The following is a 26,450-nucleotide window of genomic DNA, read 5'->3' on the forward strand; positions in this document are numbered from 1 at the left end:
CCGTTTTTATCGATCCAGAATGAGGAAATTTTACTTCAAATTTTCTAAAGTTTTATGGTGTGTTAGATTGTCAATTTATTAATATACACACCCTAGCAATTTTCTAAGAGTTTCCAATCATTTTTATCATAATTGGGGAAACATTGAACATAGGTGTGTGGTCATATTTTTGAAATGTTACATACAATCAGTCAGACAAATTGATTGCAATTCTCGAATTGAACAGATATTTTAAAAAAATGTATGGTGTGTGACCACCTTTAGAGGGAGCCTAAAGCGAAATAAAGGTCCCGGCACTGGACGGTGGGCGACAGTGGCGTAGCTTAGGAGCTGTGGGCCCCGATGCAGGTTTTACATTGGGGCCCCTCAAGCACTCTATACATAACAATTGACACGGCGTACCAAAACCTGCCAATGGCAACTACAGTGTCAGAGGTACAAGAAGGGGATGGGGAACAGCTTGTTAATGATTACCACTATCCAAAGTATCTATAGAAGTGATTATTATGAGCATCGGACCAGTAGAGAGCTAATACTGAAGTTCAGGGAGGGCCCTTCGGGGCCCCTCGGGCCCCGATGCGGTCGCTACCTCTGCACCCCCTATTGCTACGCCCCTGGTGGGCGACACAGGTAAGGTATAAATGTACACACGGAGATCACATTTATACACTAAGGGGAACAGCCCCGAGGTTTCGTCGCTTGTCCTGATATTGCTTGCCGTAACCGCCACGGACACTATCGAACATGACGGCCCAACATCTTGCAACATGACCAATCGATACATGCAACCAATTTCAGTCCAAAATTGGTCACGTCGTCAATCAGGAATGCTCTTGGCAGCACCAATTTTCATCCAACTCGAATCGGATGGTCAAACAGCCGCCAAGTCAAGAGATGGATGGCCACCTTTACCTGTCAAACGACTCTACCAAAATAGTGTATTATAACTCAACAAAGTATGTAACTTAGACATTACAGAGGCCAACAGCGCACTATTCACGTGTATCAGTTATGTGGACTTTTTTTTTTGCATCACAGCAATTGTGTCAAAGCAGATCTGCCATTCCTAAAAGGTCAACAGTGCCAGACGTTTTCTTTTCTTCCAGTTGCTGCATTGAATTGTATACTAGTCTAGAGCACGTTGACTTTATGCTGCTGTAACACCAGACCTAGACATTAGGTAGAGGACCCATCTAAAACCTGGTGAATCTACATTCGCTCCGATATTGTTCCGTTTATGAATATGATGCAGCGCTGCTCTTTATGTGGGGTCAAAATAAGTTTTCATCACAGTGCAACCTGCCATACTCATCTCCTCCTTGCATCTCTCTACTTTTGCCATCTACTGCCTGCACGAGCACGCGCGCTGCGGTCACGTGGCACATGACGTCACCAGGGTCCTTTAGCCTTAGCCCTGTGCTGGGGAAATCGGCGCTCTCTGTATTGCCGAGTATGGGCGACAACAAAGCTATTTCGCCTGAAGTAGCGGCACCGGCGGAGGCAGCTGTTAAACCTTTGCCATTTAAACAGTCAAACTTTCTTGTAAGTCATTTTGTGTTATTAGCAGGAACATCAGGCTGGTGCTATACACGCGAGCTCTCCGAGGTTTTCATGCACAGTCAGCTGTGTCACGTGCACGGGTATTACTATTCTGAGGGCTGATTGTTGCGCGACATGGGAGCTCTGTAGTGGGATGCTCGCTATACCTGTGCTTTGGTTTTTTTTTTTTAATAAAATAGGTCTGGGTTGGACTGCATTGTGTGGTCAGACGTATTTCTCAAATTTTTACTTGGAATAATAAAAATGAGTCTAAATGGGAAACCACGATTAATAAGTTTGCTTTATGGCCAAAATTCCAGTGTCTCGTGATGGAATTTTCGGGCCATTTTCCACTGAGAATGAGAAATGTGATTGCATTTCGTCCATTGCTGCGATCTGATGGGCTGTGGTGCATTTGCGAGGGGTTACATTTAAAAACACAGGAAAATATTTTGATTTGCCACATTGTAAAAAAAAAAAAAAAAACAACACACCATAGTGGCGTGATTCCAAAAATGAACTCTGTCTAGGAGATGAAGTGCACAAATGCAGCAGGCAAGACAATTGCGATCGGGAAAAGTCACATTGCATTAAGACGGATCAGGAACCTTTTTGGCTGAGAGACCCATAAACGCCACATATTTTAAAATGTAATTCTGTGAGAGCCATACAATATGTTTCAAACTGGAAACGGGGTGCATGCGCAGCAGAGGGCCCACATCCCTGTTTCCATGGTTACGTGTGTACAGTTGATCCTCCGGGCAGCGGAAGTGTCAGCTTCTCTTGGGTTTCAGTAATTTCCCCAAGAGCCAGACAGGAGAAATACCGGCAAACAGCTTGTACAATTAGCAAGCTGACTTGGGGGTTAATTCACTCTGTAGGACGAGATCCCCGCACTTTGGCCCAGTAGGCTTCTTGTCAAGTGACAGCATATTGGACCAATAAAAGTGCGGGGATCTTGTCCTATAAAGTCACTGGACCTGACAGGGTCCAGGGTGGGACAATTGGAGCGGCCATTCGTTTTTTTGGGGAGTGCAAGTAAGTTATTAGTGCATGCTGCAGCAGTAGCATGCCTACTTTGAAAATTTGGCGCTAGTCTACTTTAGGGGACTCAGCAGGAAACCTCATAGGCAATAGTGCTCCAATTACAACACCCTCTTACAGCACAAAGTGTTGTGATTGGCCAAATAGTGTGGGCATAGTTTACTACAACCTATATGATACCTAGCAGTTTGAGAGGGTGCTGTCCACCCAATCACATTAGCAAAATTTCCCTATGAGATTTCCTGCTGGGTCCCCTAAAGTAGACTAGCGCCGACATTTTACTTGTGCTGCCACATTAAGCTGCGGTGCTTAAGCAGTGTAGCTTAGTGAATCAACCCCTACGGATTTGTCTGTAAACTAGATGTAGCCATCAAAAGAGCCACATCTGGCTCCCGAGCCATAGGTTCCCTACCCCGGCTTTAATAAAAAGTTTTCCATGGTTTCCATCAGTTTTGAAGTACCTAGCACTTTGCAATCTGCAAGTGGTTTGAATCAGATCACAAAATGCTGTTTGTGAGTCCTCATGGGGGAGGTAGGATATCTTGCTTAGCCCACTGGTTCACATCTTTACAACATGTGTTCTTTTTTGAATGGCCAGGTACACCCTATGATTTATTACTATCTTGATTACCTGATGTATATATGTTTGAGTACTTTGTAATTGTGCATAAATGGTTTCCAAACCTTTGCATGTGCTTTTCAATACCCAGGAATACTTAGGTTTTTTCTAATCTGAAAATTTACTATACTGCATTGACTATGAAAATCTCAGAAACATCCTAGACCAGTCTTTCTTAACTTTTTCACCCCTTTTCACCTCCACTATAGCACAGATCTCATAGGAGCTCTCCCCTGTAGCCTTGACTCTTGTCTGTGCTTACATTTCTGTGAGTCTGTTTTATGTCAGTCGGGTGAGAGCTGTCGCTGCACGTGGGTCTGGGATCATAAACTGCTGACCTAGGCTCACGGCTGCCTCTCACTGAATGGCTCACTCTTCTCTCTCCTCTAAGTTGCTGCTCAGTCACCGCTGACAGCAGATTCGGGATGCAGTGTATCAATAAGGGTTTGATCTAAATATCAGGCAGTAGCTAGATGGTTTCCCGAAGGTCTTCCTGGTAGGAGGCTGAAATAGATGCGGTACCAGGGGGCATCATGCTATCTCATTGGCTGGCCCTGCACCAGGTGGTGAGGAAGGGGTGGTCTAAGAGGCAAGGCAGAGCACTACTGCTCCGTATCTATCGGCCAGGGGGTGGAGAGGGAATCTATGAAGGCAGCGCTGATGAAAATTATGTGTCGAGCGCTGCAGCCTGCAAGACGGGGGACAAATAGTGACATACGCAAGTGCGGTGGTGCATTACAGGTTTCAGCGGTGCCGCCTTTCAGTGCCACTGCGCTTTAGGCGACCAGCTGTAGTGCCTGTGGCTTAAGGCGCCTCTGGTCCTGTGCAGTGCTGTCGCACTCAACAAAGACCTTGCTGATGAGGTTCCGGGGTCACATCGCTGAAGGTGAGGGGGACAGGGTAAGCCTCTGGATGATCCAGATGCTTCACGCTACTGAGCTAAATATCAATTTGGATTACTTTGTATCCCTTAAGGTGGCCACACACGATAGAATTATCAGATTTTACGGCAATTCGATAAATATGATCAGATCTCCCGAAAAAATCTAAAGCTTTTTTCTTCATTCGACTGAAAAATCTGACCGGATTTCCCGTTTTTATCGATCCAGTTTTCCATGGTTTCCATCAGTTTTGAAGTACCTAGCACTTTGCAATCTGCAAGTGGTTTGAATCAGATCACAAAATGCTGTTTGTGAGTCCTCATGGTGGAGGTAGGATATCTTGTTTAGCCCACTGGTTCACATCTTTACAACATGTGTTCTTTTTTGAATGGCCAGGTACACCCTATGATTTATTACTATCTTGATTACCTGATGTATATATGTTTGAGTACTTTGTAATTGTGCATAAATGGTTTCCAAACCTTTGCATGTGCTTTTCAATACCCAGGAATACTTAGGTTTTTTCTAATCTGAAAATTTACTATACTGCATTGACTATGAAAATCTCAGAAACATCCTAGACCAGTCTTTCTTAACTTTTTCACCCTTTTTCACCTCCTTAAATAACTTTTGAATCTCATGGAATTCCTGTGATAGCGGAGGAGGTTAGATTTAGTTTTCTGGAGGTGCAGTCTTTCAAAGGTGTGGCTAAAAATTTTTTTAACTGAAACCGCCTCCTTGTTTAGCACCCATTCCACGTTCCTCCTTTATGGTGCTTCTTATTACAGTAACCTGTGTTAGTCTTTCTAGTTATAGTTCCCACAATTATAGTTCTCATCTATACTATGGCTCTTTATTATACTCCCTCACTATCATACAGGTTTTTTTAATTACTGCGCTTCTTATTATACTGACCCCCAATTTAGCCTTTCTTTTTATAGAGGAGCCAAGGAGGTACGGTACTTTTTCACCCCGCCAACTTAGGCCAGTCTCACCGGAGGGAGGAATGCCAGGGAACTCCTGCAATATCCTCAAGGAACCCTGGGGTTCCAGTAAACCTTGGTTGAGAAAGCCTGTCCTATACTTTATATCTTGCTGGGCAATCTGGTTTGCAGAAGTAGGATCATATGGCTGCTAAGATTACCTGGAAATTGGGCGCTAATCTACTTTAGGGGACTCAGCAGGAAACATCATAGAGACCAGTTCTCCAACCACAGCACCCTCTTATAGCACAAAGCATTGTGATTGGCCAAATAGTGTGGGTGTAGTTTACTACCACCCATTGGAAACCCAGCAATTCAAGCGCATGTCATCCACTCAATAATGTTAGCTGAATTTCCCAATGAGGATTTCTGATGAGTCCCCTAAAAAGACTAGCACAGAAAATTGGGTATTTACAGTCCTTATAGTTAAGATGTATACACACTTACAAGAAACATCAAACAGGATTCTTGTAGTTCAATTATTTACGGACGACTGTACAAGATTACAGTTTGCATAGCAGTGCATCATTAAAGAGGAACTGTAACATCAAACTGTCCCCTGGGGGGTACTCACCTCGGGTGGGGGAAGCCTCAGGATCCTAATGAGGCTTCCCACACCGCCCTCCGTACAGCGGCGACGTAAATATTTACCTTCCCGGCTCCTGCGCAGGCGCTCTGGTGGCTGTCGGCTCCGAAGTAGGCGGAAATACCCGATCATTGGGTCTGCTCTACTGTGCAGGCGCAAGTCTCCGGCGCCTGCGCAGTAGAGCGGACCCGACGGAGATCGGGTATTTCCATCTAGTTCCGAGCCGAAAGCAGCCACAGCGCCCCCACTGGAGCCAGCAAAGGTAAATATTGAAATTACAGTCGGGTCTGTCGCCGGCTGTTCAGAGGGCTGCAGTGAGACCCCCGTGGGACAGAGGACAGCGTGGGAAGCCTCATTAGGTTCCGGAGGCTTCCCCCACCCGAGGTGAGTACCCCCCAGGGGATCTTTTTGATGTTACAGAGTCTCTTTAATTAAAAAACAAGGCCTCCTTTCTGGTCCCAATGAGGGGGAAGCCTCATTAGGACCCTGAGGTTTCCACCCTCACACACTCCCCCCCACCACCACCCCCGAGGTAAGTATCCCCCATGGGGATTTTTGTTTGTTACAGAGTCTGTTTAAGGCTGAGAGCACACTTGTCTGTGCAGAAAACCATAAGTTCCATGTGCATTACAGCATTTTTGATTTGCGTTTCAGTTGCATTTTTTTTTATAATCTGACCCTTAAACAAGTGAAAGTACAGTATGTGTACATTGTGTGCAATTCACATACAGTATTCGGGAAGAAGCAACATGCTGTACAAGTTTAACCACTTGACCACTGAGGGTTTTTACCCCTTTAGGACCAGAGCAATTTTCACCTGTCAGCGCTCATTCCGTTATTTTGCCAATAACTTAATCACAACGACTTGATCTATATCTTGTTTTTTTTCGCCACCAATTAGGCTTTCTTTGGGAGGACATTATGCTAAGAATTTATTTTATTCTAAATACATTTTAATTGGAATAATAAGAAAAAAATGGAAAAAATTCATTATTTCTCAGTTTCCGGCCATTATAGTGTTGAAATAAAACATTCTACTGTAGATAAAACCCACACATTTTATTTGTCCCGGTTATTGCAACGTTTAAAGGAGAACTCTAGTGATAGGTATATGGAGGATGCCATATTTGTTTCTATTTAAAGCGGAATATAACCCTGCATTTCAACTTTGCTCTAAAACATTATTTACAGTGTATTATATGCAACCAGCATTTTTCTTTTTTTTTTTTTTTTTACTAGACCAGCATTAGAAGGGTTACACAGAGCTTTAAAGTTCCTGGACGGAACTGCAGACGCTTCCGAAGCTGACATAGGTACATTTTGTTTACATAAATGTATCTAAGTGTGGCATGTGACTCACTCTCTCTGACTGAGAAGGAGCTGGAGGACAGCCAAAGAGTGTGTAACATTTATCACTTGTTACATTCTATTTTGTTACATGTATCTATCTGAACTTCTGCATATATCTCCACGGAACTTTAAACCTCTGTGTTTAACCCTTCCAATGCTGGTCTAGTAAAAAAAATGCTGGTTGCATATAATATGCTGTAAATAATGTTTTAGAGCAAAGTTGAAATGCAGGGTTATATTCCGCTTTAACCACTTGAGGACCACAGTCTTTCTACCCCTTAAGGACCGGCCACTTTTTTTCCATTCAGACCACTGCAGCTTTCACGGTTTATTGCTCGCTCATACAACCTACCACCTAAATGAATTTTGGCTCCTTTTCTTGTCACTAATAAAGCTTTCTTTTGGTGCTATTTGATTGCTCCTGCGATTTTTACTTTTTATTATATTCATCAAAAAAGACATGAATTTTGGCAAAAAAATGATTTTTTTAACTTTCTGTGCTGACAATTTTCAAATAAAGTAAAATTTCTGTATACATGCAGCGCGAAAAATGTGGACAAACATGTTTTTGATTAAAAAAAAAACATTCATTGTATATTTATTGGTTTGGGTAAAAGTTATAGCGTTTACAAACTATGGTGCAAAAAGTGAATTTTGCCATTTTCAAGCATCTATGACTTTTCTGACCCCCTGTCATGTTTCATGAGGGGCTAGAATTCCAGGATAGTATAAATACCCCCCAAATGACCCCATTTTGGAAAGAAGACATCCCAAAGTATTCACTGAGAGGCATAGTGAGTTCATAGAAGATATTATTTTTTGTCACAAGTAAGCGGAAAAAATGACACTTTGTGACAAAAAAAAGAAAAAAAAAAGAATCCATTTCTTCTAACTTGCGACAAAAAAAAATGAAATCTGCCACGGACTCACCATGCCCCTCTCTGAATACCTTGAAGTGTCTACTTTCCAAAATGGGGTCATTTGTGGGGTGTGTTTACTGTCCTCGCATTTTGGGGGGTGCTAATTTGTAAGCACCCCTGTAAAGCCTAAAGGTGCTTATTGGACTTTGGGCCCCTTAGCGCAGTTAGGCTGCAAAAAAGTGCCACACATGTGGTATTGCCGTACTCAAGAGAAGTAGTAGAATGTGTTTTGGGGTGTATTTTTACACATACCCATGCTGGGTGGGAGAAATATCTCTGTAAATGACAATTTTTTCATTTTTTTTACACACAATTGTCCATTTACAGAGTTATTTCTCCCACCCAGCATGGGTATGTGTAAAAATACACCCCAAAACACATTGTACTACTTCTCCCGAGTATGGCAATACCACATGTGTGGCACTTTTTTGCACCCTAACTGCGCTAAAGGGCCCAAAGTCCAATGAGTACCTTTAGGATTTCACAGGTCATTTTGCGAAATTTGATTTCCAGACTACTCCTCACGGTTTAGGGCCCCTAAAATGCCAGTTCAGTATAGGAACCCCACAAATGACCCCATTTTAGAAAGAAGACACCCCAAGGTATTCCGTTAGGAGTATGGTGAGTTCATAGAAGATTTTATTTTTTGTCACAAGTTAGTGGAAAATGACACTTTGTGAAAAAAACAATAAAAATCAATTTTCCGCTAACTTTTGACAAAAAATAAAATCTTCTACGAACTCACCATACTCCTAACGGAATACCTTTGGGTGTCTTCTTTCTAGAATGGGGTCATTTGTGGGGTTACTATACTGCCCTGGCATTTTAGGGGCCCTAAACCGTGAGGAGTAGTCTTGAAACCAAATGTCGCAAAATGACCTGTGAAATCCTAAAGGTACTCATTGGACTTTGGGCCCCTTAGCGTACTTAGGGTGTAAAAAAGTGCCACACATGTGGTACCGCCGTACTCAGGAGAAGTAGTATAATGTGTTTTGGGGTGTATTTTTACACATACCCATGCTAAGTGGGAGAAATATCTCTGTAAATGACAATTGTTTGATTTGTTTTACACACAATTGACCATTTACATAGAAATTTCTCCCACCCAGCATGGGTATGTGTAAAAATACACCCCAAAACACATTATACTACTTTTCCTGAGTACGGCGGTACCACATGTGTGACACTTTTTTGCAGCCTAGGTGCGCTAAGGGGCCCAACGTCCTATTCACGGGTCATTTTGAGGCATTTGTTTTCTAGACTACTCCTCGCGGTTTAGGGCCCCTAAAATGCCAGGGCAGTATAGGAACCCCACAAGTGACCCCATTTTAGAAAGAAGACACCCCAAGGTATTCCGTTAGGTGTATGGCGAGTTCATAGAAGATTTTATTTTTTGTCACAAGTTAGTGAAAAATGACACTTTGTGAAAAAAAACCAATAAAAATCAATTTCCGCTAACTTTTGACAAAAAATAAAATCTTCTATGAACTCGTCATACACCTAACAGAATACCTTGGGGTGTCTTTTTTTCTAAAATGGGGTCACTTGTGGGGTTCCTATACCGCCCTGGCATTTTACGGGCCCAAAACCGTGAGTAGTCTGGAAACCAAATGTCTCAAAATGACTGTTCAGGGGTATAAGCATCTGCAAATTTTGATGACAGGTGGTCTATGAGGGGGCGAATTTTGTGGAACCGGTCATAAGCAGGGTGGCCTTTTAGATGACAGGTTGTATTGAGCCTGATCTGATGGATAGGAGTGCTAGGGGGGTGACAGGAGGTGATTGATGGGTGTCTCAGGGGGTGGTTAGAGGGGAAAATAGATGCAATCAATGCACTGGGGAGGTGATCGGAAGGGGGTCTGAGGGGGATCTGAGGGTTTGGCCGAGTGATCAGGAGCCCACACGGGGCAAATTAGGGCCTGATCTGATGGGTAGGTGTGCTAGGGGGTGACAGGAGGTGATTGATGGGTGTCTCAAGGTGTGATTAGAGGGGGGAATAGATGCAAGCAATGCACTGGCGAGGTGATCAGGGCTGGGGTCTGAGGGCATTCTGAGGGTGTGGGCGGGTGATTGAGTGCCCTAGGGGCAGATAGGGGTCTAATCTGATAGGTAGCAGTGACAGGGGGTGATTGATGGGTAATTAGTGGGTGTTTAGGGTAGAGAACAGATGTGAACACTGCACTTGGGAGGTGATCGGACGTCGGATCTGCGGGCGATCTATTGGTGTGGGTGGGTGATCAGATTGCCCGCAAGGGGCAGGTTAGGGGCTGATTGATGGGTGGCAGTGACAGCGGGTGATTGATGGGTGGCAGTGACAGGGGGTGATTGATGGGTGATTGATAGGTGATTGACAGGTGATCAGTGGGTTATTACAGGGAAGGACAGATGTGAATAATGCCCTGGCGAATTGATAAGGGGGGGGTCTGAGGGCAATCTGAGCGTGTAGGCGGGTGATTGGGTGCCCGCAAGGGGCAGATTAGGGTCTGATCTGATGGGTAACAGTGACAGGTGGTGATAGGGGGTGATTGATGGGTAATTAGTGGGTGTTTAGAGGAGAGAATAGATGGAAACACTGCGCTTGGGTGGTGATCTGATGTCGGATCTGCGGGCGATCTATTGGTGTGGGTGGGTGATCAGTTTGCCCGCAAGGGGCAGGTTAGGGGCTGATTGATGGGTGGCAGTGACAGGGGTGATTGATGGGTGGCAGTGACAGGGGGTGATTGATGGGTGATTGACAGGTGATCAGTGGGTTATTACAGGGAAGGACAGATGTAAATAATGCCCTGGCGAATTGATAAGGGGGGGGTCTGAGGGCAATCTGAGCGTGTAGGCGGGTGATTGGGTGCCCGCAAGGGGCAGATTAGGGTCTGATCTGATGGGTAACAGTGACAGGTGGTGATAGGGGGTGATTGATGGGTAATTAGTGAGTGTTTAGAGGAGAGAATAGATGGAAACACTGCGCTTGGGTGGTGATCTGATGTCGGATCTGCGGGCGATCTATTGGTGTGGGTGGGTGATCAGTTTGCCCGCAAGGGGCAGGTTAGGGGCTGATTGTTGGGTGGCAGTGACAGGGGGTGATTGATGGGTGATAGGTGATTGGCAGGTGATTGACAGGTGATCAGTGGGTTATTACAGGGAAGGACAGATGTAATTAATGCACTGGTGAATTGATAAGGGGGGGGGGGTCTGAGGGCAATCTGAGCGTGTGGGCGGGTGATTGGGTGCCCGCAAGGGGCAGCTTAGGGTCTGATCTGATAGGTAACAGTGACAGGTGGTGATAGGGGGTGATTGATGGGTGATTGATGGGTAATTAGTGGGTGTTTAGAGAAGATAACAGATGTAAACAATACATTTGGGAGGTAATCTGACGGCGGGTTTGCGGGCGATCTAATGGTGTGGGTGGGTGATCAGATTGCCCGCAAGGGGCAGGTTAGGGGCTGATTGATGGGTGGCAGTGACAGGGGGTGACAGGGGGTGATTGATGGGTGATAGGTGATTGGCAGGTGATTGACAGGTGATCAGTGGGTTATTACAGGGAAGAACAGATGTAATTAATGCACTGGCGAATTGATAAGGGGGGGTCTGAGGGCAATCTGAGCGTGTGGGCGGGTGATTGGGTGCCCGCAAGGGGCAGCTTAGGGTCTGATCTGATAGGTAAAAGTGACAGGTGGTGATAGGGGGTGATTGATGGGTGATTGATGGGTAATTAGTGGGTGTTTAGAGGAGAGAATAGATGTAAACAATGGATTTGGGAGGTGATCTGATGTCGGATCTGCGGGCGATCTATTGGTGTGGGTGGGTGATCAGATTGCCCGCAAGGGGCAGGTTAGGGGCTGATTGTTGGGTGGCAGTGACAGGGGGTGATTGATGGGTGATTGATGGGTGATTGACGGGTGATTGACAGGTTATCAGGGAAGATAGATGCATACAGTACACAGGGGGGGGGGGTCTGGGGAGAATCTGAGGGGTGGGGGGGTGATCAGGAGGGGGCAGGGGGGGGGGATAAAAAAAAAATAGCGTTGACAGATAGTGACAGGGAGTGATTGATGGGTTATTAGGGGGGTGATTGGGTGCAAACAGGGGTCTGGGGGGTGGGCAGGGGGGGGTCTGAGGGGTGCTGTGGGCGATCAGTGGGCGGGGGGGGGGGCAGATCAGTGTGTTTGGGTGCAGACTAGGGTGGCTGCAGCCTGCCCTGGTGGTCCCTCCGACACTGGGACCACCAGGGCAGGAGGCAGCCTGTATAATACACTTTGTATACATTACAAAGTGTATTATACACTTTGTAGCGGCGATCGCGGGGTTTACATCCCGCCGGCGCTTCCGTATGGCCGGCGGGATGTTACGGCGGGTGGGCGGAGCCAGTTGCCGGGGGAAGCGCGCGTCATCAATGACGCGATCGCTCCCCCGGCATGCCTAAAGGACGCGCCGCCTGAAGGCGTATTGCGGTCCTTTAGGCGTCCACTTTGCCGCCGCCCATGGGCCGTGGGCGGTCGGCAAGTGGTTAAGCAATACCAGTTGCCTGGCTATCCTGCTAATCCTCTGCCTCTAATACTTTCAGCCAAATGCCCTGAACAAGCATGCAGCAGATCAGGTGTTTCTGACAATTTTGACAGATATGACAAGATTAGCTGCATGCTTGTTTCTGGTGTGATTCAGACACTTCTTCAGCCAAATAGACCAGCAGGGCTGCCAGGCAACTGGTATTGTTTAAAAGGAAATAAATATGGCAGCCTCCATATACCTCTCACTACAGTTCTCCTTTAAAATATTTCCCTAGTACAATGTATGGTGCATTTTTTCAGTTTTGTATCCATCACCAATTATAAGCTTGCAAATTAAAAAATTACAGTTTTATACCCTCTTCTCATACCTATTATGTATGTATTTTTTTAATGTAAATATATATATATTTATGTTTGGGTACTATGGGGGAGTGTGGGAGGGGAATTGTTATTTTTAGATGTAAGTGTAGGTATTTTTATTGAATAAAATGCTTTTTAATGTAGTTTTACTATTTGGCCACAAGATGTCCTCAGGCATAATTTCCGATTCATGCACGTAAGGACATGAATCGGAAGTAATGCGTGCACTGTAACAACAGGAAGATACAATGAATGCAGGCGTCTCAGACACTGGCAGTCATTGAATCGGGGACATAGATTAAAGAATGGGAACTGCGTTCTCATTCATTGATGTCCCCGCTAACCGGCGGTAATGGTAGTGCGTGCGGCCGCCCACTCCCATTGACAATTTCTTGGCCCTGGTACTTAAGGTGAAGTTTGCCAGGCTGTGATTATACTGTACCTGGCGCAGTAAGTAGTTACCGTAAAATATGCATTGTAAATCATAGAGAGCTGTGATTTACTATACAGCCCATAGACTTTGATTAAATGTGATTCACCACGTGTTTTCCGCTATTTGGCATAGCGCCTGCTATTCAAACAAGTGTGTTCACTCAATTTAGGCTGAGAGCTAGCTTTTCATCCATGTGCTGTTCTACGTTTTTCCCTATTTATGCTATGCGACAAGATGCCTGCCATTCAAACAAGTGTGCTCCCTTCCCTATTTACAAAAATGTTGATACATTTTTCTATAGTTTTTACGTGAGTGAATTTTTGTTGGGATTATTAGGGCTCATTCACGCCGTAAGTGTTTACCCATGTTTGCAAAAATGGCAACCAAATGAACTTTGCCCAGGGAACACTATGTTCTGTCTGAAAAAGTTCACATAGTAAGGATGCCATAGTGCGTTTTTTATGTTGCGCTTAAAGAGGATCTGTAACATCAAAAGATCCCCTGGGGGGTACTCACCTCGGGTGGGGGAAGACTCCGGATCCTAATGAGGCTTCCCACGCCGTCCTCTGTCCCACGGGGGTCTCGCTGCAGCCCTCCGTACAAGATGACGTAATTATTTACCTTCCCGGCTCCTGCGCAGGCGCTCTGACGGCTGTCGGCTCCGAACTACACGGAAATGCCCGATCGCCGTCAGGTCTGCTCTACTGCACAGGCGCAAGTTTCCGGCGCCTTCGCAGTAGAGCGGACCCGACTGAGATCGGGTATTTCCGTGTAGTTCGGAGCGGAAAGCAGCCACAGCGCCCCCGCTGGAGCCAGCAAAGGTAAATATTGATTTTACAGTCGGGTCTGTTGCCGGCTGTTCGGAGGGCTGCAGCGAGACCCCCGTGGGACAGAGGACGGCGTGGGAAGCCTCATTAGGATCCGGAGGCTTCCCCCACCCGAGGTGAGTACCCCCCAGGGGATCTTTTTGAGGTTACAGAGTCTCTTTAATGATCTCTACCATTGACTTTGCAAGGGTCCTTTTCATTGGAATGTTTTGGGCTTGTTCTCCCCTTTCCTGATATCTAACCTTAAATTCCTCCAAACACTGTAAGTCTCCTAAAGCTAGCTAAATGTATGCCTTATCACAACAGATACAGAATATACTCAAGTATAAGCTGACCCCCAACTATTACATTAAAAAAAAAATTAGGAAAAAATGACTGACCCGAGTATAAGCCGAGGGTAGGAAATGCAGAACTTGCTGAGGACCTGCTAGTGCTATCTGATCACTAACCCAGGGCTCTGACCCCTGCACCTTTAGCTGAAAATCTACCTTATGTGACTTGGTGACTCCAAAGGCAGCTATGATAAACTATAATGTAAGAAGGACAATGGAAACATGTTTTTGCCTCTCACGTCAGACTGTTCCCCTTTCTTTTCACCCATCATTTAGAAGCACATTGGGAGCTGTCACACTATTTGGTGGTGGTTTTAATGTTTTGGCTGACAAGTAAACCCACTGAATATGTGCAGTGTTATTGTATGATCTGTCTGGTCTGCTCTTTCTTGCACTTTGTAGGGTAGGGACCTTTCACAGACTACTTTACAGTACAATGTGCAGGCAGATTGTTTCCACCAGTTTAGTTGTGCCCAGCCCCCCATACCAGAGCGGTGTTCTGTATTTATGCATGCTGTTTATGCAGTGCAATGCAGTGATGGCTGTTTACTTGTCAGCTGGGGCGGTATGTGGCGATTGTTTCCCGTTTAGTCATGCCTCTCCAGAGCGGTGTTCTGTATTCTGCCATCCCCCTCCGGGTGTTACGTGGTGCAAACGCAGTGCAGTAAGTTCTGAGTTTCCCTCCTCCACAGCAGTATTCTGTCCCCCTTCAAGTGTTTCCCCTGGTAAATGCAGAGTGAACTGGGGAGCACAGTGAAGCATTTACTTTACCGGTTCCCGCCACCAGGATTCGGATTCTCCAGCTTGTCTGCCAGCCTTATTTCTGTGACGCCCTTTAGAGGCGTCTCACATTGCGTGCACCACTGCAGGAGGTCATAGAGATGGGACTGAGATAGAAAAGCTAGAGAATCTGAATCCTGGCGGCGGTAACCAGTAAAGTAAATGCTCCACTGTGATCCCTTTCACTCTGCATTTACTGGGGGAAATACTGGAAGGGGGACCAAACACTGCTGCGTAGAGGCACACTCAGAACGCACTGCACTGCATTTGCAAACACCCGGTGGGGCATGGCAGAGTACAGAACACTGCTCCGCCGTGGGCAGCATGACTAAGAAGGAAACAATTTACACATACCGGCACATACCATGCTGACATACTGGGGGGAGGGAGGAAACTGCATACAATGGATAGCACGTCAGGCGGATATAATCGAGGTGCCCTGGCAGACAGCACATATTGGAGGAGACACACACACTGTGAAAATACACGGCACATACCTATTTGGTGGAGGGGCACACGTTACTGACTTGAGTATAAGCCGAGACCCCCACTTTTGGGCCTCTTTTTTGGGCTCAAAAACTCAGCTTATACGCGAGTATATACAGTACTTGCTTCTTGTTGTCTTCAACTGCAGCGCCTGCTCCAGTTGTATGAACGATTTGGTTCAGTTCTTTGTCTTTATTGTTTTATATTTTGTTTTCTTAGGTAATCTGTTATCTTTTTATGTTTAGCTCTCTGGAGCTATACACAAAAATGTTATGCTCTTGAAGACTGAACAATATACAGTAGAATCCCTTTACAGTAGACTGTAGTACTGTTTCTTAATTCAGTCAATAATTGGGAATTTTTTTTCTTTTCAATGCATCAGCAAGAGAGCACAGATAGCATCAAAGCTAGATCAAAATGCAGAGTGCTCAATATGTAGGGATTTGCATGCAATAATCATGCAACAGTTTGCAAAGGAAGCATAGGGCTCACCAGTTGCATGTGCAGTACTGATAGTGTGCTCCTCTGTCCCAATTTCTGTGCAGCCTGGATGATACTGTAGCTTTGCAGCCATGCACAAGCAGGTTACAAATGATAGGCAATTCCCTCAGTAATCAGGCAGCAGCTTACACCACATAGGTGTAAGCTACATTTGCAGTCTTTTAGCTAATGCACCGGCCGGTACTTTTGAGGTAATCTATGTCTATGTGGTCCCAGAATAGAGCGCAGATAGCTACAGGCTACAAGTAGCTGCCAGCCCACGCACCGACCACAGCTCATGGGTCTCTGACTGTTATGATGCATGTGCCCGCCCACTTTCTACTACAGCCAAATACAGAATACCACAGGTGCCAAAAAACAGGTTCACAAGATCTATTATATCCAGGTTTATTACCCTAGGTGTTACTACAATATACCTATAAAGGGGGCGTAGCCGGGTCCTGGACACTTAGTTTACTATACCCAAAGTTTTACTACGTCAGAGTTTACAATAAGATTATACTGTACTGTGTATCATATGCTGGTATAAAAATCTATCGCAATGTAAACTAAGGCACTTGAATTTTATTGAAAAACCAGGAGAACTGCTTGACTCAAATGTAAACAGAGAATAGATACAATGCTCTTTCCCCATTTTATTGGCTCCTAGTACAGCACAGTGATGTAGCGGATAGCACTTTTGTTTCACAGCACTGGATTTCACAAGTTCAATCTCTAGATGCTATGGAGATTGTCTTTCCTGAGCACTCCAGTATCTGTGCTGCGTGGGCTCTTCAGCCCACAGCACAGATCGTGTTTGCAGCATGGCGATCCGCAGACATCTCCCCCCCCTTTTTTCCCCACTAGGGGGATGTCTTGCTGGGGGGGGGGGTGTGATCAGCGCCGGCTGTTTGTGTTTTACGGGGGGGGCTCCTCAAAGCCCCCTCCGCAGCGCTATTCTGCCCTCCCTCTTCTTCCCTCCCTCCCCTTCTTGCTGTGGGCGGCACAGGACGGCGATCCGTCCTGCACTGCCTCTGATAGGCTTCAGCCTATCAGATGCCGGTGATCCCCGGCCAATCAGAGGCCGGGGATCTCCGATCTCCTTTACGGCGCTACTGCACCGTATGATGTAAACACCGGGGATTTCTTCCCCGCGTGTTTACATTTAGCCTGCGAGCCGCGATCGGAGGCTCGCAGGCTGTTCACGGAGACACCCTCTGTGAACTGACATGGAAAGGCCGCTCGAACGAGTGGCTGTTTCCATGGAAACACCACTGCAACCTGCCGACGCCTATTGGCGTTAGGCGGTCGTTAAGTGGATAGTACACTACCTCCCCAGGTCCTGGCCAATTTCCATTAGAAGTCTATGGGAGCCACTCCTGGTATAAGTAAACTCGGATACAATAAAATTTCTGTTATAGTAAACATGCTTTTTGGCCCCTATGTGACGCTGACTCTGGGTATAGAAAAAGTGGGTGGTGCATGCGTCATATGTCAGTTTGAAACCCATGGCCTGCTGCTCTCTTCAGGCTGATGCTTTAACCTCCTTGACGGTATGGACGAGTATACCCGTCCATTACCGCCGGAGGTCGCCGCTCAGGCCCTGCTGGGCCGATTTTTATGAAATAAAAAGCAGCACACGCAGCCGGCACTTTGCCAGCCGCGTGTGCTGCCTGATCGCCGCCGCTCTGCGGCGATCCGCCACGAGCAGCGGCGAAAGAGGGTCCCCCCAGCCGCCCGAGCCCTGCGCAGCCGGAACATATAGTTCCGGCCAGCGCTAAGGGCTGGATCGGAAGGCGGCTGACGTCAGGACGTCGGCTGACGTCCATGACGTCACTCCGCTCGTCGCTATGGCGACGATATAAGCAAAACAAGGAAGGCTGCTCATTGCAGCCTTCCTTGTTTATTCTAGGCGCCGGAGGCGATCGAAAGAACGCCTCCGGAGCGCCATCTAGTGGGCTTTCATGCAGCCAACTTTCAGTTGGCTGCATGAAATAGTTTTTTTTTTATTTAAAAAAAACCCTCCCGCAGCCTCCCTGGCGATTTTAATAGAACGCCAGGGAGGTTAAGTCCCACCTCCGGAGGCTTTGGAGCCACTCACAGGAAGGGAGTGGCTACCTCTATTCAGCGACTGCTGCAATTTTTAAGGAGCCATGGATACTGTACCAGCTATATGTCCAGCCTGCCTATGCAGCCCTAAAGTATACTTAATCTTGTAGTTCACCAAATGTTCATGTCTTGTACTGTACCTTCACTGGGGGGGCAGAGTTGGTCCTTTGCAGCAGAGAATGTACCAGGGCATTTTGGGCCATTTCTAGGACAATTTCTGATATAATAAACTACTGATATAGTAAACCACTTTTCCTGGAGTTTCTTGGAGTTCACTATGACATTATACTGTAGATGTTGTACTGCTCCGGCATAGAGTGAACCAAGCCTAATTTACTGACTGACATTAAACTTTGACAATCCTATCTATCAGTTTCTATTAGAAGTATTGTGGAATTGCTCATGTTTATGCATATAAAAAAAGAGTAATCAAGCTGAAAACATATTTTGTCTTTTAATTATTGCAATATATACTGCCAAATTGAAAGCATTGAGTTTTTCTTCCACAAACGTGCAGTTTCTCTTTAAGTCCTTTACTTTGTGTCATCTCAGCCTGTCAGCAATAAGAGTCTGTCAGATAGAGAATCCGTTTGTATCAACTGCTTTTCTTGTAGGGTCAATGAAACCCATTCTGGCTATAAAAACTGATTAGCTGTGCGCATTTTCAGTGTTCTGCTTTAAAAGGGAAAATAATGCTGCAAGGTTTATTTTGAATTTTGTGCTTCCTGTTCACCAGAATGAGTAACCTGTTAGTCTGGCTATCGCTGAGGAAATCCAATTCTTAGTATACTGAATAGTTTGTTTATTATATGGATTTCTATCTAATCGATGTCTTTTGCATTCTAGTTTTCTACTTTTCGTATTTTCTCTCAAATCCATTTTCTAGTAGACAAGGATAGCCCTGGAAGACATTAATGGCTGTGTGTTGAGCTATTTTGATGGGACGGCACATTTGCACTGTCCTACAAGCTATACACTGACTGCTTTACATTGTGTCAAAGTGTTACATATTCTGTCTTGCCCTATAAAAAGATGCAATTAAATATTTACAAAAATGTATGAGATGTGCTCACTTCTGTGAGATAGTATGTGTGTGTAATTTACTGCCTTTGAAATAGTGGTGTGGCCGTTTCTCCAAAAATAGAAATTTTAAAATTTAAAAAAATAAAATGTAAAATTTCTGAGCCCCCAAAGGAATTAAAACACAGGTAAGTGAAAAACGGAGGTGCCCATGAAATGTAAAACAATAAAAAAATGCTAAAAAAGAAGGTAGGTGATGGCTTACCCTAGAGGGTAACAACTGTTTGACAAGTTTAACAGTTTATGTGACAAATACACAGACAACGCATTTCGTGGCCTGGAGCTGCTACTTCAGGTTGATAGTGCCTTGGCAACAGCTGTTGTATGCTTGGAGCCCCTTTTATGAGCTAAATGGTGCTCCACGCCTACACCAGCTGCTACCAAGGCATTATTGACCTGAAAAAGTGGCTTCAGGCCAGGAAACGCATTATCTGTCTATCTTCATCAAATAAACTGTTAAAATTGGTCAAACAGTTGTCGTCATTGAAGATAAGCCAACATCTACCGTATTTCGCGCCGTATAAGACGCTCCGGAATATAAGACGCACCTAGGTTTAGAGGGCAAAAACCAGGGAAAAAAAATAATACTAAACCTGGTGCGTCCATATTCCTGGAGCGCCTTTGTACATGTTATCCCTCAAATGGCAGCCTCCTGTGTCCCCCATGTATCCTCCATGTCTGCCCCATGTGTCCTCCTGTCACCCCCACCATGTCTCCTCCTGTCTCTTATGTGCCTCATATGGTCCTCCTGTCACCCCCATGTGTATTCCTGTCTCCCCCACCATGTCTCCTCCTGTCTCTTATGTGCCCCCATGGTCCTCCTGTCACCCCCATGCATATTCCCGTCACCAGAAGGCAGAAGGACCATAGCGGGGACCTAAGACACAGCAGCTGACATGGTTGGGGGTTACAAAAGAGGCAGAAGGAGGATGCACACAGGCAGGGCATCCTCAGATCATGGCGGCGGTTCGTATCGGCGAGTGTTTAGAAGTCGGGGATTCCCTGCCTTTGCTATATAAGACGCAGGGACTTTTGCTTCCCATTTTTTTGGGAGAAAAGGTGCGTCTTTTACGGCGGAAAATATGGTACTTTCTTTTCAAGTGTCTTTTAATTCTTTGTTTTATGAAGTTTGGAGAGCCTGGGTGAGTCAACATACCTGGGCTGCATTGTTTGAAAATAAGAAAAACATTTTGCTAAAGTAAGGGTTAAGCTGGCCATATACTATTTAATTATCACTTCATTCTTTTGTTGTTTTTAATGAATATTTTGATCAGAATTACAATCGACATTACAATCAAAATTATGATATGTTTAACCACTTGCCGACCGCCCACTACCTATGAGCGGCGGTAAAGTGGCACCCCAGGACCGTGTAACACCGATCGGCGGCGGCTCCTGGGGGACTGAATTGCCAGGGATCTCATCCGCCGGCATTAGGCTCCGTCAACCCGCCGGTCAATTAGCAGCGCCGGCAGGTTGTTAACCCCCGACCTACCGCATAGTGTGATGTATACAAAGCATATTATACATGCTGCCTCCTGCCCTGGTGGTCCCAGTGATCGAGGGACCACCAGGGCAGGAGGCAGCCCCCCTGGTAAGCACACACACACTGATTCTGCCCTCTGATCGCCCACAGCACCCCTCAGACCCCCCCCCCCCCCCCGAATCACCCCCTCAGACCACTGTTTGCACCCAATCACCCCCCTAATCACCCATCAATCACCCACTGTCACTATCTGTCAACGCTATATTTTAGATTAGGTCCTAATCTGCCCCTGGGGGCTCCTGATCGCCCCCCACACACCCTCAGATCCTCCCCAAACACACCCCCCCCCCCCCCCCCCCGTGTACTGTATACATCTATCCTCCCCTGTAATTACCCACTGATCACCCATCAATCACCCCCTGTCACTGCTACCCATCAGCTCCGACCCTAATCTTCCCCTTGCTAGCACCCACGCACCCACCCACACCCTCACCCACTGATCACCCATCAATCACCACCTGTTACTGCTATCCATCATACCCATGAAACATGACAGGTGCTCAGAAAAGTCAGAGATGCTTCAAAATGGGAAAATTCACTTTTTGCACCATAGTTTGTAAATGCTATAACTTTTACCCAAACCAATAAATATACATTTATTGGATTTTTATTTTAATCAAAGACATGTAGCACAATAAATGTGGACAAAAATGTTTATAGAAATTTTACTTTATTTGAAAAATGTCAGCACAGAAAGTTAAAAACATTTTTTTACAAAATTCATGTCTTTTTTGATGAATATAATAAAAACTAAAAATCACAGCAGCAATCAAAAAGCACCAAAAGAAAGCTTTATTAGTGACAAGAAAAGGAGGTAAAATTAATTTAGGTGGTAGGTTGTATGACCGAGCAATAAACTGTTAAAGCTGCAGTGGTCTGAATGAAAAAAAAGTGTCTGGTCCTTAAGGGGTTTTATGACTGCAGTCCTTAAAGTGGATCCGAGATGAACTTTTATACATTGCATAATTGTGTTCCATACAATCCTTACATATAGGTTATAGGGCATTCCTCAAGCCAAATACTTTTTTTTTTTTTGTTTAATTACTCTAATTCCCTACAAACTAAACAAGCCTTGCCCACAGCTTCTCCAAAACGCCAAGGCACTCAGACCCATGTAGCAAGGGCTTATGGGAGCTCAGTCTGGGCTGGAGGAGGAGATGGTTACTAGCCAGAGATTTCAGAGGCAGAGGGGAGGGGGAGTAAATTTTTCACAGGCTGAGGGGTGGAGGTGCAGTTGGAGATTACCTGTGTAATGATGACAAACAGAACATGGCCGCTCTCATTGTGTCACAGGAATAAATCATCTTAAACTTTTGAAGCCCATTGCAGCTAAATTTGCTGTGTAAACTATCTAAACTTTAGATAAAATACATAGACAAGTTACTTGTTATAGTTAGTTTTTCATCTCGGATCCGCTTTAACTGGTTAAACAGGTCTCTCTGTTTCCTCCTTGTCTGCTGTGTTGTGCGGCTACTGCCCATGCCTAGAATGTACACCTCCTCCACAGGGCTCTGGAGTCTAAGTCGAGGAGTCAGAGCAATTTTGGGTACCTGGAGTTGGTGGTTTCATAAACTGAGGAGTCAGAGTTGGAGTCGGATGATTATTGTACCGACTCCACAGCCCTGCTCATCCATCCTACTCCTATAGCTAGGAGCATTCAGCGTATGATCGAGGAGGTGCAGGGCCACAACTGGTCCAGTTGGACAAGTTTTTGGAGGTGCACAATGGAGGGTACTGGGAGAAACCTGTAATGCTACAGAGGGCTCGAAGAAGCTCCAGGGTAAGTAAAATAGAACTTTTTACCCTGTCTCAGGTATACGTTAAATTGTAATGTAACAGTGCTAAATTTCTAATAGAAAAGTAAAGGATTTGAATTCCTTAATGTGATATTGTGTTGCCTGACAAAGATAAAGGACAAGGAGAAGGTATTTGTAGCCTGATCCCCAGCACTGTCAGCTTCACATTGTGGCAGGAGACTGGGCGAGTTTAAGAGGAGACAGAGGAGGAGCATGCGGATGTATATGTAATCTTACGCTGTACTCTCTATGCGGGGGAACACCTGGCTGTATATTCACACTATAAGACGCACTGATTTTTCCCCACCACTTTTGGGGGAGAAAAAGTGTGTCTTATAGTCCAAAAAATACGGTATGTTGTCTTAGCTGTCCTTGGTAGGTACAGCCAACTGCATACAGTTTATATAAATGTGCCATTTATACGGTATGTTACATTTTCTTGAATATTTAATTATGCTAACAGTATGCAAAACCCATTTTATTTTAAAAAGCCTTGTAATGATTTTGAGTGTCACTTTACAAGCAAGAGGTCACACATTACCTGCACTGTAAACAAAATAAATTACATTTTCATCCAGTTGTTTTTAACCTTTGATCTAAGGACATTCATTGTACGACCTTCTGGAGTATGATGTGTAACTATAATAAGCCCTTTATAGTGCATAATATTAAGCCTAATTGACTTATTACTTTGCATTTTTCTTCTGCAGCATTCAGGAATTGGAGGAGCAGCAGCTGGCAAGAAGAACAGGACCTGGAAGAACTTGAAACAGATTCTTGCTTTAGAAAGGGCATTGCCATGGCAACTAAATGATCCGAGTTGTAAGCTGCTTAGCATGTCTTTATAAATAATAACATTTAGCAAATAAGTTTTTCTGAAGATATGTCGAAATACACTAGTTAGCTTTCCGCCAAAAAATGCATTGTGTTTAAAGACGAGCTGAAGGCTTATATAAATAAGCCCAGATAACTAGTACATACCAGCTACCTGTTGTCGACAGCACGGTCTTAATTTACCTTTTGTTTTCCTCATAAAGTATATTTAAATGTTCACTATATCACCTTGCAAAGTGCAAACAAGGCATTATTGATTTAAGAGAAAATTGCTGGATCGCTAGAGGGAAGGCCAGCAATGTCAGGAGACACCTGGACATATTCTAGATGTTTGGCCAAAATGTTCATGAATGATTGTTTTGGCATGGGAAAATCTAACTTGTCCATAATTTCACAGTAAAGGTGGCCACACACCATACAATTTTTTTTTTTATTTTTTTTTTTATCCAGTTCAACCATTTTGATCCAGTTTTTTTGGTCGGATTTTCAACATCATCTCACTGTATGATTTCAATTACTCATAAAATATTTAATTATTTTATATGTATTACAAACCATAAGTAAATTTCAGTATGTACTGAATAGCTATATACAATTTCACAATCCAACAAACACCATACAATTGTTTCTAAAGGTGGTGTGAATTTTCCAACACAACCAATTTAAAAAAATCAAGAAAAACAGGAAATTCTATCGGATGTTTCAATTGAACGCAAAATAACCCTAGATTTTTCCGTACAATTGGGGTAAAATCAAATAGAAAAATTGTAACTTGTGTGGCCACCTTAAGGCTACACTACTTGAGATCTAAAAGTTCTGTTTTAACTTTAATGGGCAAACCCTTCTCTTCCTGTAGCGATTCACCATCTTGAAGAATGGTATTTACATAAAATAAAAAGGCAGTATTAATTGCAACCTTAATTTCCTTTAATAATGTGCACACTTGTTTGCCAAAGCAGGTTCCCACTTGAAAGAAAGAGGTAGATGTTTTGGGTGTGGTTTGGGCTTTCCCACCTCCCCACATATTACCAAGGTGCAGCTTCAGCATCTGGTACATAGGCCGGAGGTGGTCAATGGAGAGAAGCCACTGGAGAATATTTTGTTAAACAGATATAGAGAGGGTAATTTTACATGTATGGCTGCTTCTTGCTGCAGAATTTCAAGTTTATAGCAGCTGAACTGGAATCAACACAAGGTAAAATATTTTAAATAGTAAGTGCCATCCATCCTAGCAGGATGTAAAGCTGAACTTAAAGGAAACCAGAGCCCACGCAAAACAAAGAATCAATACTTAACCTGTGGTTCCTCAAGCCTCATAAGCACGTGTGAGTCCCTTGCCGTCCTCCCATGGTCTGCCGTTCAGCCGTGATCAGCCCCGGTAACTGTCTCAGTCACGCCAGTTGTGGTCTTCTGCATATGCGTGGGAACTCTGGCGATTGAGCCAGTTACTGGTGCTGATCGCAGCTGGACAGCAAAACGCGGGAGGATGGCAAGGGACTGGCACGTGCTTATGGGGCTGGAGTAAGCCTCGGGTAAGTATCGATTATTTGCTTTACATAACCTCTGGTACACTTAAAATGCAGGTAATTATTTTCTCGGCTTGTTCTGCTCCCAGTGCTACGATCTTCCCCAGCACTCAATGAGCAGCCTGCATCTCCAATACAGCTTTAGCAGGGAGAGAGGGGAGTCAGCAGTGGGGTAGTACACGCAGCATAGCTTGGAATGCGATGGACAGGATCTCTGCATATGCTCTCTATAAACTTTCAAGCCCACATTTAATTAAAATAAAAAACTCTTATTAACTTATGCGCCTAATATTCTCTCCTATGAGAGAAAAGTGCTTTACAAATGTTTTGTTGTCATTGTTATACATACTACCAGTGTTATCCTAGTAGCCTAATTTTCGCTATAGTGCCCCTTTAATTGATGAATTGTAAATGTTCCATAAACTAATTTAACTATTGTATTTCAGATTTTAGCATTGATGCACCACCTTCATGCAAACCTGCAAAGAAATACTCTGATATATCAGGACTTCCTGTAAGTACAAGTGGGAAAGGAAAAATGAAAGTAACCTGTCCTTCAATGTTCTATCTTCTAAAAATAATGTAAATATATTGCCACCTATGGTGCCACTAAACGTTAGCTCTATGGCAAGGTAACAAATGTAGCTTCTCTACCGCTGTACTACTCTGTCAACCCCCACTGGCTGGTTGGCTGACTGTTGCACAAAGAATACAGTTTTAGGATCCTATTACTAACTTACAAATACCTTTATAGCCTGCCCTACATAACTGCATTATTCTCCAGAGGCCAACCTACATGCAGTCTCCAGACTTACTCTATCCTTGTCTCATCCACTCTAGGCATATCTTCTAATTCTCTCATACAGGAGGTATTCTCCAAATCCCTCCTTTATTTAATTCCATTCCACAGCCTGCTCGACACTCACTACCCCCCCCCCCCCCCCCACACACACACACACACATACACACACACACACACGCACACCACTTTTAAGCGCAACCTAAAAACGTAATATCTGCCTGACGCTTGTGCATTCTTTAGTAATTATTTCATGCTTATTTTATCTTTTATGTAGATCTACATGTGATCAATGGTATGGGCTGTCCACAATGCAATGACGTTTTTTTTTTTTTTTTTTTAAGCAATGTCTTTTTATTCTTTTACAGAGTTTTTTTTGGGGGGAAATATACACCCAGTATGTCACAGAGTGGTGCAGGGCCGCTAAATTATTAGGTATTTTTTGGGGCTCCCAACACCACACAAATATCCCTGAATCCATTTATCATCCTGAAATAACATTTGGCATAAATGTTCCTTAGCATCTGCTTCTCCTTCCATTTAATGCTTAGGAGTCACTCTTGATCCTGCTGTCACATTACTACACTATCCACCTGTCATCTCCAATACAAAAAAAAAAAATCTCCAGCACCTTCCTA

The 26,450-nt window shown here is 44.6% G+C and overlaps 1 protein-coding gene across 1 annotated transcript in view; it reads left to right on the forward strand.

The window, feature by feature from the left end:
- The first annotated feature begins 1,385 nt into the window (after window positions 1–1,385).
- The window catches only part of INO80C (INO80 complex subunit C), a 40,532-nt gene continuing 15,467 nt past the window's right edge, over window positions 1,386–26,450 (forward strand). Inside the window, exons 1-3 of the mRNA XM_068234576.1 lie at window positions 1,386–1,542; window positions 23,364–23,475; window positions 25,460–25,527. Of these exons, the coding sequence (XP_068090677.1) occupies window positions 1,453–1,542; window positions 23,364–23,475; window positions 25,460–25,527 (270 nt within the window). The 5' untranslated portion in view covers window positions 1,386–1,452. The remainder of the gene's footprint in view (window positions 1,543–23,363; window positions 23,476–25,459; window positions 25,528–26,450) is intronic.

This window comes from Hyperolius riggenbachi, chromosome 5 (genome assembly GCF_040937935.1).
Source record: "Hyperolius riggenbachi isolate aHypRig1 chromosome 5, aHypRig1.pri, whole genome shotgun sequence".
In the NCBI taxonomy this organism is placed as follows: Eukaryota; Metazoa; Chordata; class Amphibia; order Anura; family Hyperoliidae; genus Hyperolius; species Hyperolius riggenbachi.